The sequence below is a fragment of the Lonchura striata genome, chromosome 8, assembly GCF_050655825.1.
Source record: "Lonchura striata isolate lonStrDom1 chromosome 8, ASM5065582v1, whole genome shotgun sequence".
NCBI classification, from domain to species: domain Eukaryota; kingdom Metazoa; phylum Chordata; class Aves; order Passeriformes; family Estrildidae; genus Lonchura; species Lonchura striata.
Window position 1 is genome coordinate 1,431,204 of NC_140710.1, and position 16,619 is coordinate 1,447,822.

Consider the following 16,619-nt stretch of genomic DNA (forward strand, 5'->3'; position numbering starts at 1 on the left):
CGGCAGGAACGGCTGTGGGAGAACGGGAATGGGAACAAGGGAGAGCCTGGCACGGGATCTCACTGCCCGCGGCTGCGAGGAGCGATCCCGGCAGGAACGGCTGTGGGAGAACGGGAATGGGAACAACGGAGAGCCTGGCACGGGATCTCACTGCCCGCGGCTGCGAGGAGCGATCCCGGCAGGAACGGCTGTGGGAGAACGGGAATGGGAATGGGAACAAGGGAGAGCCTGGCACGGGATCTCACTGCCCGCGGCTGCGAGGAGCGATCCCGGCAGGAACGGCTGCGGGAGAACGGGAATGGGAACAACGGAGAGCCTGGCACGGGATCTCACTGCCCACGGCTGCGAGGAGCGATCCCGGCAGGAATGGCTGTGGGAAAACGGGAATGGGAATGGGAACAAGGGAGAGCCTGGCACGGGATCTCACTGCCCACGGCTGCGAGGAGCGATCCCGGCAGGAATGGCTGTGGGAAAACGGGAATGGGAATGGGAACAACGGAGAGCCTGGCACGGGATCTCACTGCCCACGGCTGCGAGGAGCGATCCCGGCAGGAATGGCTGTGGGAAAACGGGAATGGGAATGGGAACAACGGAGAGCCTGGCACGGGATCTCACTGCCCACGGCTGCGAGGAGCAATCCCGGCAGGAACGGCTGCGGGAGAACGGGAATGGGAAATGGGAACAACGGAGAGCCTGGCACGGGATCTCACTGCCCACGGCTGCGAGGAGCGATCCCAGCAGGAACGGCTGTGGGAGAACGGGAATGGCAACGGAGAGCCTGGCACGGGATCTCACTGCCCGCGGCTGCGAGGAGCGATCCCGGCAGGAACGGCTGTGGGAGAACGGGAATGGGAATGGGAACAACGGAGAGCCTGGCACGGGATCTCACTGCCCGCGGCTGCGAGGAGCGATCCCGGCAGGAACGGCTGCGGGAGAACGGGAATGGCAACGGAGAGCCTGGCACGGGAGCTCACTGCCCGCGGCTGGAACTGGCTCCGAATAAAGGTAGGAAGCGGGGGAGGAGGAATGAGGAAAGAGAAAAGGGAGAAGAATAAGAGGAAAAAGGAGGAGGAAGAAGAAGCAGACAAAGAGATTTAAGGAATACGAAAGGAAGATGAGTGAGAGCAAAAAAAGGAAGACAAGAGGAGGAACAAGAAGAAGAGGAATAGAGAAAAAGAAAAGGAAGAATAAGAGAAAAAAGGAGAGGAGGAGGAATAAGGAAAAAGAAAAGGGAGAAGAATAAGGAAAAAGGAGGAGGAAAAAGAAGAGAAAGAGGATTAAGGAAAAGGAAAGGAAGATGAGTAAGAGCAAAAAAAGGAAGAAAAATAAGAGGAGGAATAGGAAGAAGAGGAGGAGGAATAAGGAAAAGGAAGAAGAATAAGAGAAAAAAGAGTAAGATGAATACAAGGAGGAATAGGAAGAAGAAGAAAGAAGAATAAGAAGAGGAATAGGAGAAGGAGGAGGAAGAAAAATAAGAAGATGAGAAGATGAGGAAGATAAAGACGAAAAATATGAAGAGGAAGAAGAAGAGGAGGAAGAAGAGGAGGAGGGAGAAGAAGCAGGGATAAATCTGATGGTTTCTGACTGGAAGTGACTTAGAGTGCTGCCACTGGAGAGCTTCAGCAATGTCAGGGGAGCAGGGGAAGCGTTTCCAGCCCCAGGCACCCACCATGGACCTCGGGCTGGCCCTGCCCATCCCTCCTGTGCAGGTAGATGTGGTAGCCAGTGATGCAGCCCCTCTGCTGGGGGGCTGGGATCTCCTCCCAGGAAACCAGGACGCCGCTGGCCCAGGGGGTTGCGAACATCTGGGGCCCAGCTGATGGGGCTGCAAGACACGGGGCTGCTGTTAGAGCTGAGCTTAAAACGCCTTTCAGACACCTGGACAACATTCCTGGGGTTTACCTTGTGCCGTGGAGTTTCCCCTGACTGAAGCTGCCTGCCCAGCTCTGCCCTGATAAAGTGCAGACACGTGGATCTGGTAGCAGACGTTATCTCTGATGTGCTCTGGAGGGAGAAATCACAGCTGCAGAGTTGCCTGTTCAAGGATTTGCAGCCAGGGCAGAAATATTGCAGCAGCTGCTTAAATCTGAGATAAATCTCTTGATTATTGATAGATCTTTCATAAAGAAGGGAAAGAAATTTGCTCTGATCTACTGAGCCTGGCTAGCAGAGCCTTACTGGGATTTAAACTGAAAATTGATGGCTTCCCACTGCCAGGGGAAAGGGATAAATGGGATATTGGGATGGAATTGTTCCCTGGGAGGGTGGGCAGGCCCACAGAGAAGCTGGAAGTGATTTTAGTAACAAATATAGAAATAGATAGAAAATATATAGGATATATAGAAATATATAGAAATATAGAATCCCAGACTGGGAGGGACCTTAAATCCCATCCAGTGCCACAGCAGGACCACTTCCCACCATCCCAAACTACTCCCAGCCTCATCCAGCCTGGCCTTGGAGCTCAGATTCCCACCTGACTTGTTGCCAAGAATATTTTCCAGCCAAGCAGGTGCCGTGGCCAGCGGGGGGTGGCATTTACCTGCTATGACAGTGGACAGCCGGGACGGGGGCAGCTTCAGCCAGCCCTGCTGGGGCTGCGGGCGAGGCTCCCTCCGGGGCTCTGCCCACTCCACCACGTAGCCCCCGACGGGCAGGGCGGCTCCAGCCGGGGGGCTCCAGCTCACCAGGATGCTGCTGTTCCCCAGGCCCACGGCACAGACCCGCTGCGGAGGGGGCAGATCTTGCAGGGGAGAACAAAAGCCGCTGTCAGCACGAGGTTCTGGCAGCCTCCGTCAAACCCGGGGCCTTTGGTGCCTGGGCTTTGCTGGGTCTCCCCTCCACGTTGGCACCGTGGGAAGGGTAAAAGTGAGTTGTAATTGAAGAGGAGGTGCTGGTGGGAAGGGTGAGGGATTGCTGGCAGGAACGGTGACATTCCTGGCTTTTCTCATGGGTGTGACACCCACAGCTCGGCCCTGGCACGCCCCAACGCCCTGCCCCGATGGAAGCACGAGGATGTGGAGCTGCTGCCGAGATTCCAGGGGACATCCCAAGGACTGGAACCCCTCCGGCTGGGAGAGCTGGGGCTGCTCACCTGCAGGAACCACAGGGACGAGCAGATCTGGAGCTCCCTGCAGGTGGAGGGACCACAACACCTGAGGGGTGTGGCACGGAGCAGAGCCCTGCTGGCGGGGATGCCAGCCCGAGGAGCCTTACCTGGGCTGCCCAGGTGGGTCAGCACGGCCGCGGGCACCGAGCTGCCCCGCGGGTTCTGGGCCGTCACCGTCACCCTGTGGGCCGCCCTGGGGGTGACCCTGGAGAAGCTGGTCTGGGTGGTCCGGTGGGATTGTGCCGGCAGCTTCCCCTGCCCCAGGGCTTCCAAGGTCACGGTGTAGCCCAGGATTCTCCCTCCTGCCTCCGACCTGCTCGGAGCCTGCGGGGGAAATCACCAGCTTTGGACAAGGTGCTGCCAGCTGGGAATGCTGGGGAGGGAGTGGGGATGAGGGATGGAGGGCACGGGGAATGGCTTTACATGGACACACGGCAGGGTTACATGGGATTTTGGGAAGGAATTCCTCCCTGGCAGGGTGGGCAGCCCTGGCACAGGTGCCCAGAGCAGCTGTGGCTGCCCCTGGATCCCTGGCAGTGCCCAAGGCCAGGCTGGACAGGGCTGGGAGCTCCTGGGACAGGGGGAGGTGACCCTGCCATGGCATCCCAACCCAAGCCATTCCAGGATTTATTTTTCCCACCCAGTTCCAGTTTTGCTGTGAGATGCTGACTGCTCCAGCAGCACAGCTGGGGACACTGAAACCCTTCCTGCCCTGAGGCTGAATTCAAACTTCTTTTCTTTTCACTGAAAGCCACACTTTTCACAAGGGAGGGAAAAAAAGGATGATCAATGTCTCAGCTGGATTTGTCAAAATGAGCAGGAAGGAAAACCTTGGATTTTACTTAAAGCCACCATAAAGAATTATTTAAATTGAACACTCAGAACACACATCTCTGACAGTCTGTGGAGCACCACAGACCTGGTGCCTGCAGTTGTACTCTCAGTTTCCTGATGTTTCTGTGACATTAATTCATTTGTTTTGCCTGACTTTTGTCATAATGAAACAAAGCACAAAGCACAAACCAAAACGTTTGCAGTGCTTTGGCAGCAGCTCAGGACTGAGGCAGCACTGGAAACCTGCTGAAATTAAATGTTCAACCCTTTTTCTGGGTGTTTGTCTGAGAACAGGAGCACACCCTTGGCAGGAAGTGGTCCTGAGTGTCAGCCTGGCTTGGGAGCTGCTGTGAAACTTCTACAGGCAGTTTATTACCCTGTTTTATGAATGATGCTGCAGGAAGTCGCTCCTGATAAAGAAAGTGCTGCAAGATAAAGGTCTGAAAGCTGAAGCCACAACGTCTGGGGTCACAAAATCTCATGAGAATTTCTGCTTTCACTTGCAGCATAGTGCTTGTTGGTGTATGGGGGGAACACAGTGATTTTTTTTTTTTTTTTTTTTTTACCCAGCTCTGGTGGGTTTTAAACCAAATTCTGTGTGGAATGCTCCCTGTGGGGTCTCCCTGCTGTCAGCTAGGGAACCTGGAGAGGCTTGTGATAAAGGGAGGGGGAGGGACAGGACCCAGGGAGTGGCTCCCACTGCCAGAGGGCAGGGATGGATGGGAGATTGGGAATTGGGAATTGTTCCCTGGCAGGGTGGGCAGGGCTGGGATGGAATTCCCAGAGTAGCTGGGGCTGCCCCTGGATCCCTGGCAGTGCCCAAGGCCAGGCTGGAGCAGCCAGGGACAGTGGGAGGTGTCCCTGCCATGGAATGTGATGACATTTGGGATCCCTCCCAATCCAAATAATTCTGGCATTCCATGAAACTGCAGGTAGGAAAATGCTGACAAATCTCCTCCCTTGGTCTGTGTCCCTGTCCCTGGGAACTGGTGAAACCTTTGTGCTCTGCCAGGGTTCAGTCCTTCCCTGCCATCCTAAAAATGATCATTTCTCCTCTCACCTGGCTCTGGTTTCATTTCCCCTCTCACCTGGCTGGGTTTTGCTGCCTCTGCGGGGCTATCCTGGGTTACAAGATGTGGCTGGGAGTGTGTATCCTATTTCCATCTGTCAGAGCTGGGGCAGTTCTCTCCTGTGATTTGGGCAGTTTTCTTTATCTCTGCCACAGCCAATCCTCCCTCCAGGAGATCTCTGCTGTTCATGGGCCATTCATTATTAATTATCTTCTGTTCATGGGCCATTAATTATTAATTATCTTCTGTTCGTGCCCAGTGAGTGTCCCTGCATGGCTGAGAAAATTCCATCATCCCACTGGGAAATGTTCTGCACAGGGGAGGAGCAAAAAATTCCTACCTGGATATAATCTGAGATTTTGGGACACCAGAACAGCCTTTGCCCCCTGCATTCCCAGAGGAGCAGCTTTCTTCCCCTGCATTCCCAGAGGAGCAGCTTCCTTCCCCCTGCATTCCCAGAGGAGCAGCTTCCTTCCCCCTGCATTCCCAGAGGAGCAGCTTCCTTCCCCCTGCATTCCCAGAGGAGCAGCTTTCTTCCCCCTGCATTCCCAGAGGAGCAGCTTCCTTCCCCCTGCATTCCCAGAGGAGCAGCTTCCTTCCCCTGCATTCCCAGAGGAGCAGCTTCCTTCCCCTGCATTCCCAGAGGAGCAGCTTTCTTCCCCCTGCATTCCCAGAGGAGCCCAGGCCCATCTCCCCCAGCCCTGGAGCTCCAAGGAAAACTCCCCCCTTGTGCAGATCCTGCTCCAGCAGAAGCACAGCTGGCACTGCAGGAGGGCTGAGCCCCCCTGGGATGGGGCTGAGCCACTCCCTGACCCACAGGGGACAGGGCTGCTCTGACCCTGGCACTGCTTTGTTTTCTTTTTTTTGTACTTTTGCATTTGTATTTTTAATTTCCCTGTCAAAGAACTGTTATTCCTGCTCCCATATCTTTGCCTGAGAGACCCTTAATTTCAAATTTATAACAATTCAGAGGGAGGGGTTTGCATTTTCCATTTCAGGGGAGGCTCCTGCCCTCCTCAGCAGACACCTGGCTGTTCAGACCAGGATTTGATGGGGTTTCACTGAACTCACCTTCCAGAAGAAGGAGAGGTTCTGGTGCCCAGAGTCCAGCTCCTGCTGCCGGTACCAGACATCCAGGGTCACTCTTGGCACTGGTGGGAAGGAAAAGCAGAGCAGGCCAATGGCTGAGGAGGTAAAAACCCCTGAGAAAACTCAAATTTAATCTTTTAAATGCCCCTGACATGCTGCAGGGTGGGATGACCCAGGTTTGCTGGGGATTTGGGAGGAGAACAAGCCGTAAACCCAAGCAGAGGAGTTTGGATCTGCTGGTGGCTTTGTCCTGACCTCAGTAATCTGGGTGGCTGCCGAGGGAGCCCACACATCAAAGCCCAGCATTAGCTCCTGTCTTTGCATAAATTGGAGGCTTATGAAGGTCCTTGGGCTTGGCTCCATCCATCCTAGGACAACAGGCAGCCTCGGATCAGGGCGTGTGGGGGATGTGTGGGATCTTCCTGTCTGATAAATGCCCTTAACAGCTTGCCTGAGGCAGCTTAAACCCCGTTCCTTCCACAGTTCTGACTGGAAGCTCTTGGTATTTTGAAGAAACCTCCCAAAATGACATTAACAGGAAGATCTGGCTGGTGGATGAGCTCCCAAAGCCCAGACTCAGAGACGAGTGGGTAAGGACAGCTGAGATGACAGAGGATGCCAGAGCTTTGCTCCTCAAGGACCCTGAGCAGCACAAACTCATCCATTCTAATGCCAATTGTTACTAGCTGGAGCAGGGGCAGCTGATGAACAGCCAGGGCTGTAGCACAGACACAAACCCCTCCAGGTCAGCATGTTTGTCCTGCAGTGACTGCAGAGAGTGACTGGAACAGAAACAAGAAGCAGGAGCAGCAGCAGAAACAAAACCAGAGCATTGACTGCGAGCTCAGAGCAGGAAAATCTGAATATTGGATTGCACCTGCTGCCCTCCAGCCTGGATCTGAAAGCCTGTGCACCACGTCAACGAGGTTTTTGGCAGTTTGCACAAAAAGGAGCAGGAACAGGAATTTCTCCTTGGAAAGGTTTAATTCTGGGCTTGCAGGGAGACAACTTGTGGAGAAGTTCAGCTCCTGCAACACAGAGCGGTGAGGATGCACCCGGAGCTGCTTGTCTGCAGCCTCCCCTTGCTGTGACCCACTCTGAGGGCACAAAGATCAGCTAAAAACCCCATGGGCAGGGTGGGGGTGACAGCCACAAACTCGGGGTGCAGCGAGAAGGGGAGAAAACTGTTGAGAGGAAGGTGGGGGAGGCAGGGAAGAGTTCACACCTCCCGAATCAATCAATACCTCTCATAGAAACTGCTGCTGTCACGGGGCAGAGGGGAAATGGGTGAGTCAGAGCAGCACCAGCCCCATGGGCTGGCAGCAATTCACAAAAAAGAGCAGCCAAAGCCAACAGGAGAGCAGGGAATCACAGAATTATAAGGGTTGCGTGGCACCCCAAAGATCATCTCATTCCAGCCCCCAAATCCTTCACCTGTTCTCAGGCAGCTGTTTTGCTTCACCGTTTGCTCATTTAAAAACCCAATTTTCTTACAGAAACTTCTCCCTCTCGGCTCCAGGTGTGGATGTGGAGTTTGCCCAGAGCAGCCCAGCAGCAGTTTGGGCTCCTGAGCTGGAGTTTGCCGTGGCTCAGAGCCCTGGGCTGGCTTTAGGGCAGGCAGTTCTGTACCTGCTGCTGGGGTGCTGCCCTGGCTGCTGCTCCAGTCGCTCCAGAGCCCACGGCCCGCCAGGATCCTGCAGCTCAGCTGGAACTCGTAGGCTGTGTCAGGCTCCAGCCCCTGCAGATTATATTTCTCCCTGCTGAAGCTCTCGACCTTCAGTGGGGATGAAGAAATTGGTGTTACGCTCCCAAGGAAACAAGGGCTGCAGGCAGCGAGGGGCTGAGTTACAAATTCACACACAGATTTAAAAACAGCAGAGAAACCCTGAGCTGAGGCAGCTCCAGAAACTCAAAGGAATCATCAGGCCCGCAGGGCTTCATCTGAAAAATCCCTCATGGCAAAATCTCTGTTTGGGTGATGTGCTCAGCTCCCAGCAAAATGTTCCTTTTGCCACTTACAGTAAAAACTTCATGGAATATCAAATGTTTGGGTTGGGAGGGAGCTTAAATCCCACCCAGTGCCACCCCTGCTATGGCAGGGACACCTCCCACTGTCCCAGGCTGCTCCAAACCCATCCAGCCTGGCCTTGGGCACTGCCAGGGATCCAGGGGCAGCCACAGCTGCTCTGGGAATTCCACCCCACCCTCCCAGCCAGGAATTCCTCCCCAATATCCCATCTAAATTTACCTTCTTTCAGCTCCCAGCCATTCCCTGTGTCCTGTCCCTCCCTGCCTTGTCCCCAGCCCCTCTCCAGCTCTCCTGGAGCCCCTCCAGGCCCTGCCAGGGGCTCTGAGCTCTCCCCAGAGCTTTTTCCTCCCCAGCAGCTCCCTGAATCCCTGAATCCCAGAGGGATTACCGTGCTCCAGCCGTGCCTGCCGAGGGGACGGAACCTCAGCCTGTAGTGCTGTGCTAGTGCCTCATCCTGCCACCGAATGGTGCAGTTGGTGGCAGAGGAATCATCAAATTCCACCGAGAATTCGGGAGGGTGTGGCTTCACTGGCACCAAAACAGAAACAAACAGGGCTCAGAGGTTAGGTGGAAAACAGGATTATTGCTGTAGGCTGGGTGGATGATTTATCCAAGAGGTTTAATGTTTTTTTTCCAAGAGATCCTGAATATTTTCAGGTGTCCCCAAGGAGAGGTGCTTTACCTATGTCTATCAGCATGAAGGTGAGTGGCTGGGAAGAGGCATTTCCCAATGGATTGGAGGCAGAAACCACCACGGTGTAATTGGAGTCAAAATCCAACTTGCTCAGAGCCCCGGAGCCAAAATCCTCACTGGGAGTTTCTTCTGGAAAGGAAAAGGCATCGGTCCCGTTGGAGAGCCTGGAGCAGGAGGAAAGGTTTGGTTGGATTTTCTGAGAAGAAAGGTGAGCCCTGGGGCTGGGGACAGGCTCAGTGCTGGGGGTGTGGGGTCTGGGGAGTCACCCCAGGACGTGGGGACAGGGTGAGCCCTGTGGGGACAGGGTTCCCTTTCCAAAGGGATGGACTGGCACAGCCTCTTCACTGAACCCTGAGGGAGCCGCAGGGCGGGATGAGAAAGCTGCTGCAGGGGATAATTAGGCACTAATTGAATTTACACTTACTCTATCTCGTAGGCAGTGTGCAGGTAGGTGAGCCTGCCTTTGTGCCAGCTGCAGGTGGCATGTCCCCGTGTCCCCTTCTGGATGCAGGACACGTTCCTGGGCTCGTCTGGAGGATCTGAAACAGAAATTCCTGTCAGTCCCAACGTCCCGGCCTGGTTTGGGTTGGACCTTTCAGGTCCTTCAGTCCATCATCTCCAGCCAGGCCAGGCTGCCCGGCCAGCCTGGCCCCAGTGGCTCTTCCCCAGACGTGTGGGTCAGGCACATTTTAGGGGATGCTGGGCAGGGAGGGTGTTGTTTGCTCTGGGTAGGAAGGTTTATTGAGGTCTCTCCCTTCAGGAATAACAGAGCTGCACAATTCCAGCCAGGAATATTCCCAGTGGGAAGAGACAGCAGCAATCCTGGCCGAAACCACCCCCTGGCAGTGCCTAGCTTCCCTCTCCCGCAGGAGGAGCAATGAAGAACTTGGAGCAGTGATTAAGCAGGGAATTTCCTTACTTCCACAGTGGATATCGATTCCACAGACGATGCTTTTCTTGTCCCCACAGATGCACTTGCAGATGAAGTTGTGCCTGCCGTGGGTGGTGACCAGGAAGGTTTTGCTCACCGAGCCTCCCCGGGCTCGCACTTGCTCGGAGCTGTTGAGGAAGATCGCTGCCCAGCAGCAGCCCCGGGGGGCTGTCAGCTGGCAGGACAGGGTGACGCTGGTGCCACCAGGGATGGCACAGCAGGGGCTGGCGGTCACTCTCCCCTTGGCACAGACCTGTGCGGCTCCGCGGGCGGCTCTGCTGGCGCTCACCACCCCCTTCCTGCAGGGTCCTGCAAGGGAAGGGCAAAACAGCCTCGGGCAGGAGCCCCCACCTGCTCCAGGACAGCAGCCAGAGCCTCCCCCGAGGTGTGGTGGAGAAATTCTCGTGGGACCTGTCTGGGATCAGTGGCCGCAGGATGGTTCCCAGTCCCCAAAAACGCAGAGAGCCCCAGGTAAAAACTGCCAGGACCCTCCCCTGGGGGTTGGAAAAGTGCCTGTGGCAGCAGAGATGTGGCAGGAGGTGCAGGAAGCACCCGGAGCTGCTGCAGGGCTGGAGCCCCTCTGGAGCCAGGCTGGGAGAGCTGGGGGGGCTCCCTGGAGAGGAGAAGGATCCAGGGAGAGCTCAGAGCCCCTGGGAATGTTCCCCTGGAGAGGAGAAGGATCCAGGGAGAGCTCAGAGCCCCTGGGAATGTTCCCCTGGAGAGGAGAAGGATCCAGGGAGAGCTCAGAGCCCCTGGGAATGTTCCCCTGGAGAGGAGAAGGATCCAGGGAGAGCTCAGAGCCCCTGGGAATGTTCCCCTGGAGAGGAGAAGGATCCAGGGAGAGCTCAGAGCCCCTGGCAGGGCCTGGAGGGGCTCCAGGAGAGCTGCAGAGGGACTGGGGACAAGGATGGAGGGACAGGACACAGGGAATGGCTTCACTGCCAGAGGGCAGGGATGGATGGGACATTGGGAATTGGGAATTGTTCCCTGGGATGGAATTCCCAGAGCAGCTGTGGCTGCCCCTGGATCCTGGCAGTGCCCAAGGCCAGGCTGGATGGGTTTGGAGCACCCTGGGACAGTGGGAGGTGTCCCTGCCACAGCAGGGGTGGCACTGGGTGGGCTTTGAGGTCCTTCCAGCCCAAACCCAAATTCTGGGATTCTGTGACTTTCCCCAGTTCATGAGCTCTGCCTGTCCCGCTGCCTTTTGTCACAAAACCAACAGCTCTACCTTGAACTGAAAGCCAAACAAACTCCCCACATCACTTATTAACTCCAGAAATGGAGATGTTCCCTGGCACTCGGAGTAGAAGCTGGAAAAACCCCACCCTAATTAGGCTGAGTGCTTAATCTGAGAGATAATTGCTGTGTAGGAAGAAGCCTCTCTTACCTGCTGTGAGGTGCAGCACCAACCAAAGCGCTGAGGGCACGATCCATGGAAATGGCATTTTGCTGCCTGCAGAGAGAGGAATTCCTGTTACCAGCTCCTAAAAAGTGGGGATAGTATGTACAGATCTTTGTGGTTTTCTATTTTTTTTTTTTTTCCTGCTTTACTACTTTCTACTCTGCTTTTTCAGAAAAATCCCAAATTTCGCTCATTTTGTGAGACCTTTCTAATGGACATTCCCTGGTTTGGTTAAAATCCAGGGTCTGTGGCCTTCAGCCTCGCAGCAGTGCCTCAGCTCAGCCCGGACCTCTTCATGTGGTGCCTTCTGTAGGTGATTCGTAAGTGCCAGGATGAGCAATCTCAGCAGCTTCTTCAGGGAAATGCTCAGCCTTCCACTAAGCCTGGGGGCTGTGTCAACAGCCTGCAAACAGCAGCTGCTGACAGCAAAGTGCCCGAAATACCCGAGAAAACAGCCCAAAACCAGCCCTAAACCCAGCCCCAAACCCGCCCCAAAACCAGCCCCAGAAACAGCCCAAAAACAGCCCCAAAAACAGCCCCAAAACAGCCCCAAAACCAGCCCCCAAAACAGCCCCAAAACCAGCCCCAAACCCACCCCCAAAACCAGCCCCAAAACAGCCCCAAAACCAGCCCCAAAACAGCCCCAAAACCAGCCCCAAACCCACCCCCAAAACAGCCCCAAAACAGCTCCAAAACCAGCCCCAAAAACAGCCCAAAACCAGCCCCAAACCCAGCCCCAGAAACAGCCCAAAAGCAGCCCAAAACCAGCCCCAAAACCAGCCCCAAAACAGCCCCAAAACCAGCCCCAAACCCACCCCCAAAACCAGCCCCAAAACAGCCCCAAAACCAGCCCCAAAACCAGCCCCAAAACAGCCCCAAAACAGCTCTAAACCCAGCCCCAGAAACATCCCCAAACCAGCCCAAAACCAGCCCCAAAAACAGCCCCAAAACCAGCCCCAAAACAGCCCCAAAACAGCTCCAAACCCAGCCCCAGAAACAGCCCCAAACCAGCCCAAAACCAGCCCCAAAAACAACCCCAAACCCAGCCCCAAATCCAGCCTCAAAGAGCCCCAAAAATAGCCCCAAGTCCAGCCCCAAACCCAGCCCCAAACCCACCCCAAACCAGCTCCAAACCCAGCTCCAAACCTAGCCCCAAACCCAGCCTGCTTCAAAGCCTTTGGTCAGAGGATGTGAACTGGGAATAAAGGATGAGAAACTGCTGAAGAACAGCTCCAGCTCAGAGCTGAGAAAAAGGGAAATTAATGAGAAATGAAGGGGAATTAATAGGGAGAAATTAATGGGAAACCCCCCCAGGTTGAACAGCAGGGAGGGAAATCAGCATTGCTGGTTGGGGGGTCCCGAAATACCCCACAGGACACAGAGGTGTCTGTGGGGTACCATCAGTTCATGCTCTTAGCCCCAAAATCTCCCCAGGGCCACAGGCCACCCTCTCTGCCACCCCGTGGCTGTGCCACAGGGACTCTGGCTGTCCCTCCAGCTCTGAGATGAAAGCAGCTGTGAAGCTCTGTGGGATTTATCTTTACAAAACCTATATTTAGGACTTTTCACGTCTCAAACTATCAGTAAGTTCCTGCTCTTTCTTGTTCCTTATGATAAATATAAATGTATTCACTTAGTTCTTATTTTCTTATGAGAAAGTTTTAAAATTTCCCAGCCTTTCTCAACTTCATGTCTATTTTCTAGGGCCTTTTTACACTTTCTAAATCTGGTACCTTTTTATATTCCTACAAAGGACTCAGAGCTGGCTTTCAACACCAATTCTCTCTAAAAAAACTCTTTTTTGCTTTCCAAGAACTGGCAGGAACAGCCAAGTGGTCAGCAGAGGAAAGAGGAACGTCTCGGTCATTTCAGGCAGAAAAAACCCGACTATTGGTGCTCTCGGTCTCACACATCCCCACTTCCTGAGTTTTTTGGGAAGCTCTGTGAGGACAGTGGCACCCCAGGTCACCCCAAACCTCGGGGCTGTCCCACCCGAGCCGGGGGCTCTGCCCAAAAAGTGCCAGGAGCGGGGGATTGAATCAGAGCTCTGCTCAGGATGGGCCCTGGGCACTGCTCTGCTCGGGCTGCTCCATGCCAGCCTGCGGGGCAATTTTGGGATTGTGAGAATTCCTGGGCAGCAGCGACCCAGGGCAGGCATCTCCCGGGAAATCGGCATTCCAGGGCAGCAGCATCGCCGGGAAAACAGGTAAGGAACATCCCAGGGCAAAGAAAATCCCAGGTAAGGAACATCCCAGGGCAAAGAAAATCCCAGGGCAAAGAAAATCTAAGGTAAGGAACATCCCAGGGCAAAGAAAATCCCAGGGCAAAGAAAATCTAAGGTAAGGAACATCCCAGAGCAAAAAAAAAACATCCCAGGGCAAAGAAAATCCCAGGTAAGGAACATCCCAGGGCAAAGAAAATCCAAGGTAAGGAACATCCCAGGCAAAGAAAATATTGGGGTAAGGGAATTCCCAGATAAGGAACATCCCAGGGCAAAGAAAATCCTGGGGCAGGAGAATCCCAGGGCAATGAAAATCCCAGGGAAAGGAAAGGAAAGGAAAGGAAAGGAAAGGAAAGGAAAGGAAAGGAAAGGAAAGGAAAGGAAAGGAAAGGAAAGGAAAGGAAAGGAAAGGAAAGGAAAGGAAAGGAAAGGAAAGGAAAGGAAAGGAAAGGAAAGGAAAGGAAAGGAAAGGAAAGGAAAGGAAAGGAAAGGAAAGGAAAGGAAAGGAAAGGAAAGGAAAGGAAAGGAAAGGAAAGGAAAGGAAAGGAAGAGGAAATCTAAAATAAAATGCAGCCCAGCCCACCTTGCCCAGAGGGCTCGTCAGAGGCACGGCCACTCTCATTTTAGCTTCTCTGTAAGATGGTTTTTCGCTTTCTCTCATTTTTTCAGCGCCCCCACGGCCACATTTAACAGAGTTTGAAACGAATGATTGTCTTGCTATTGTTGTTCCTTCTCTTTTCAGGTCATCAAGGGCATAAATTCAGTTTTTCTGCCTGGCTGTGATCAGCTTTTCGTACACCTCAGGTATGTCAGAGGCAGCTCGAGAAATGAAGGGCCACAACATCTGCAGCCTCCAGGAATCCCCAATTTTACCTTTGAGCCTCCAGCTGCTTTTCCTCCCTCCCAAAACCAGGAGCTACATCTGGGCTCCTTTCCAGAGCTGCCAATAATTATCATTAATTTGGGGGGGGCGGGGAGGTGGAAGCTGGGGCTGTTGATACCCCACAAAATCCCAAATATCAAAATCTCCTTTTTACCTCTCCTTTCCCTTCTGCCTTCATCGGTTCCCGCGGCACTTCCCCGTTTCCAGAGCCCTCCCAGCTCGGCTCCAGCTCCGCAGCACGACTCGGCCGGCTCCGAGGCCGGGCAGCACCGGAGCTCCGTGGAATTCCAGTCCCCAATTCCCGGGAATGTTCGGTCCCGGAGCTCCGACGATGCTGATGGATGGCCCAGGTGATGGGTTTGTGTTCTGGTGACAGGCAGGAGGAAATCACCAGTCCACCACTTGCTTCCTTTTTACTTCTGTTTTTTTTTCTTCTTATTTCCTTTTCCTTCTCCTTTAAAAAGTTTTTTTAAAAAAGTTTTATTTTCTTTCCTTTATATATTTGTTTTCCACTTTTCTTTTTTCTTTCTTCCATTCTCTTCTTTTTTTTCGTATTTTTTCTTTGCCTTTGTCTTATTTTCATTTTTATTTTCTTTTTCTATTACTTTTTCTTTGTTCTTTTTATTTTTCTCCTTTTTCTTTGTCCTTTTTCTTTTCCTTCCCCCCCGCTTTTACTTTTTCCCTTTTTCTTTTTCCTTTTTTCTTTTCCCCCTTTTTATCTTTTTAATAATATTTTATCTTTTTAATAATCTTTTATATTTTTAATAATCTTTTATATTTTAAACAATATTTTATATTTTTAACAATATTTTATCTTTTTTATAATATCTTTTATCATTTTTAAATCACATTTTTTATAATATTTAAAATATTTTTATAATATTTTTCTATTTTCCCCTTTCTTTTTTTATCTTTTTATTTTTTATCTTTCCCCCTTTCTTTTTCCTTTCCTGCTTTCCCCTCTCCCATAATTTTAAGCGCCCAACCCCGCGTGTTCCGATGATTCCTTCTTCACTGGCTCCTGGTGACCACAGAATTCCAGAAAAGCCGGGGAGGGACAGCGGGGACACCGGGCTGGGGACACTGGGGCACCCAGTGCCACCCTGCCCTGGCAGGGACACCTCCCACTGTCCCAGGAGCTCCAGCCCCAGTGTCCAGCCTGGCCTTGGGCACTGCCAGGGATCCAGGGGCAGCCCCAGCTGCTCTGGGAATTCCATCCCAGAGAACAATTCCCAATTCCCAATGTCCCATCCATCCATCCCTGCCCTCTGGCAGTGAAGCCATTCCCTGTGTCCTGTCCCTCCATCCTTGTCCCCAGTCCCTCTCCAGCTCTCCTGGAGCCCCTCCAGGCCCTGCCAGGGGCTCTGAGCTCTCCCTGGATCCTTCTCCTCTCCAGGGGAACATTCCCAGGGGCTCTGAGCTCTCCCTGGATCCTTCTCCTCTCCAGGGGAACATTCCCAGGGGCTCTGAGCTCTCCCTGGATCCTTCTCCTCTCCAGGGGAACATTCCCAGGGGCTCTGAGCTCTCCCTGGATCCTTCTCCTCTCCAGGGGAACATTCCCAGGGGCTCTGAGCTCTCCCTGGATCCTTCTCCTCTCCAGGGGAACATTCCCAGGGGCTCTGAGCTCTCCCTGGATCCTTCTCCTCTCCAGGGGAACATTCCCAGGGGCTCTGAGCTCTCCCTGGATCCTTCTCCTCTCCAGGGGAACATTCCCAGGGGCTCTGAGCTCTCCCTGGATCCTTCTCCTCTCCAGGGAGCCCCCCCAGCTCTCCCAGCCTGGCTCCAGAGGGGCTCCAGCCCTGCAGCAGCTCCATAATTTCCTTTTTGTGTCCATCTCTGCTTTCTTGGCACCCGGACCATGGGAGTGTGGCCGGGCAGAGCTGAGCCCAGCTGCGGAGCAGAATGAGCCATCCCTGGAACCATCCCTGGAACCATCCCTGATCCATCCCTGATCCATCCCTGGAACCATCCCTGATCCATCCCTGATCCATCCCTGATCCATCCCTGGAACCATCCCTGATCCATCCCTGATCCATCCCTGATCCATCCCTGGAACCATCCCTGATCCATCCCTGGAACCATCCCTGATCCATCCCTGGAACCATCCCTGATCCATCCCTGATCCATCCCTGATCCATCCCTGGAACCATCCCTGGAACCATCCCTGATCCATCCCTGGAACCATCCCTGATCCATCCCTGATCCATCCCTGGAACCATCCCTGATCCATCCCTGATCCATCCCTGGAACCATCCCTGATCCATCCCTGATCCATCCCTGATCCATCCCTGATCCATCCCTGATCCATCCCTGGAACCATCCCTGGAACCATCCCTGATCCATCCCTGATCCATCCC

The 16,619-nt window shown here is 53.7% G+C and overlaps 1 protein-coding gene across 1 annotated transcript in view; it reads right to left on the reverse strand.

Moving 5' to 3' along the window:
- Positions 1-14,839, reverse strand: part of IL12RB2 (interleukin 12 receptor subunit beta 2) — a 21,423-nt gene extending 6,584 nt beyond the window's left edge. The window contains 12 exon segments of the mRNA XM_085586093.1: positions 1,670-1,825; positions 1,903-2,004; positions 2,543-2,743; positions 3,217-3,433; positions 6,085-6,164; positions 7,732-7,876; positions 8,520-8,659; positions 8,814-8,989; positions 9,250-9,364; positions 9,745-10,065; positions 11,144-11,240; positions 14,417-14,839. Of these exon segments, the coding sequence (XP_085442219.1) occupies positions 1,670-1,825; positions 1,903-2,004; positions 2,543-2,743; positions 3,217-3,433; positions 6,085-6,164; positions 7,732-7,876; positions 8,520-8,659; positions 8,814-8,989; positions 9,250-9,364; positions 9,745-10,065; positions 11,144-11,240; positions 14,417-14,440 (1,774 nt within the window). The 5' untranslated portion in view covers positions 14,441-14,839.
- Between the last annotated feature and the right edge of the window lie 1,780 nt (positions 14,840-16,619).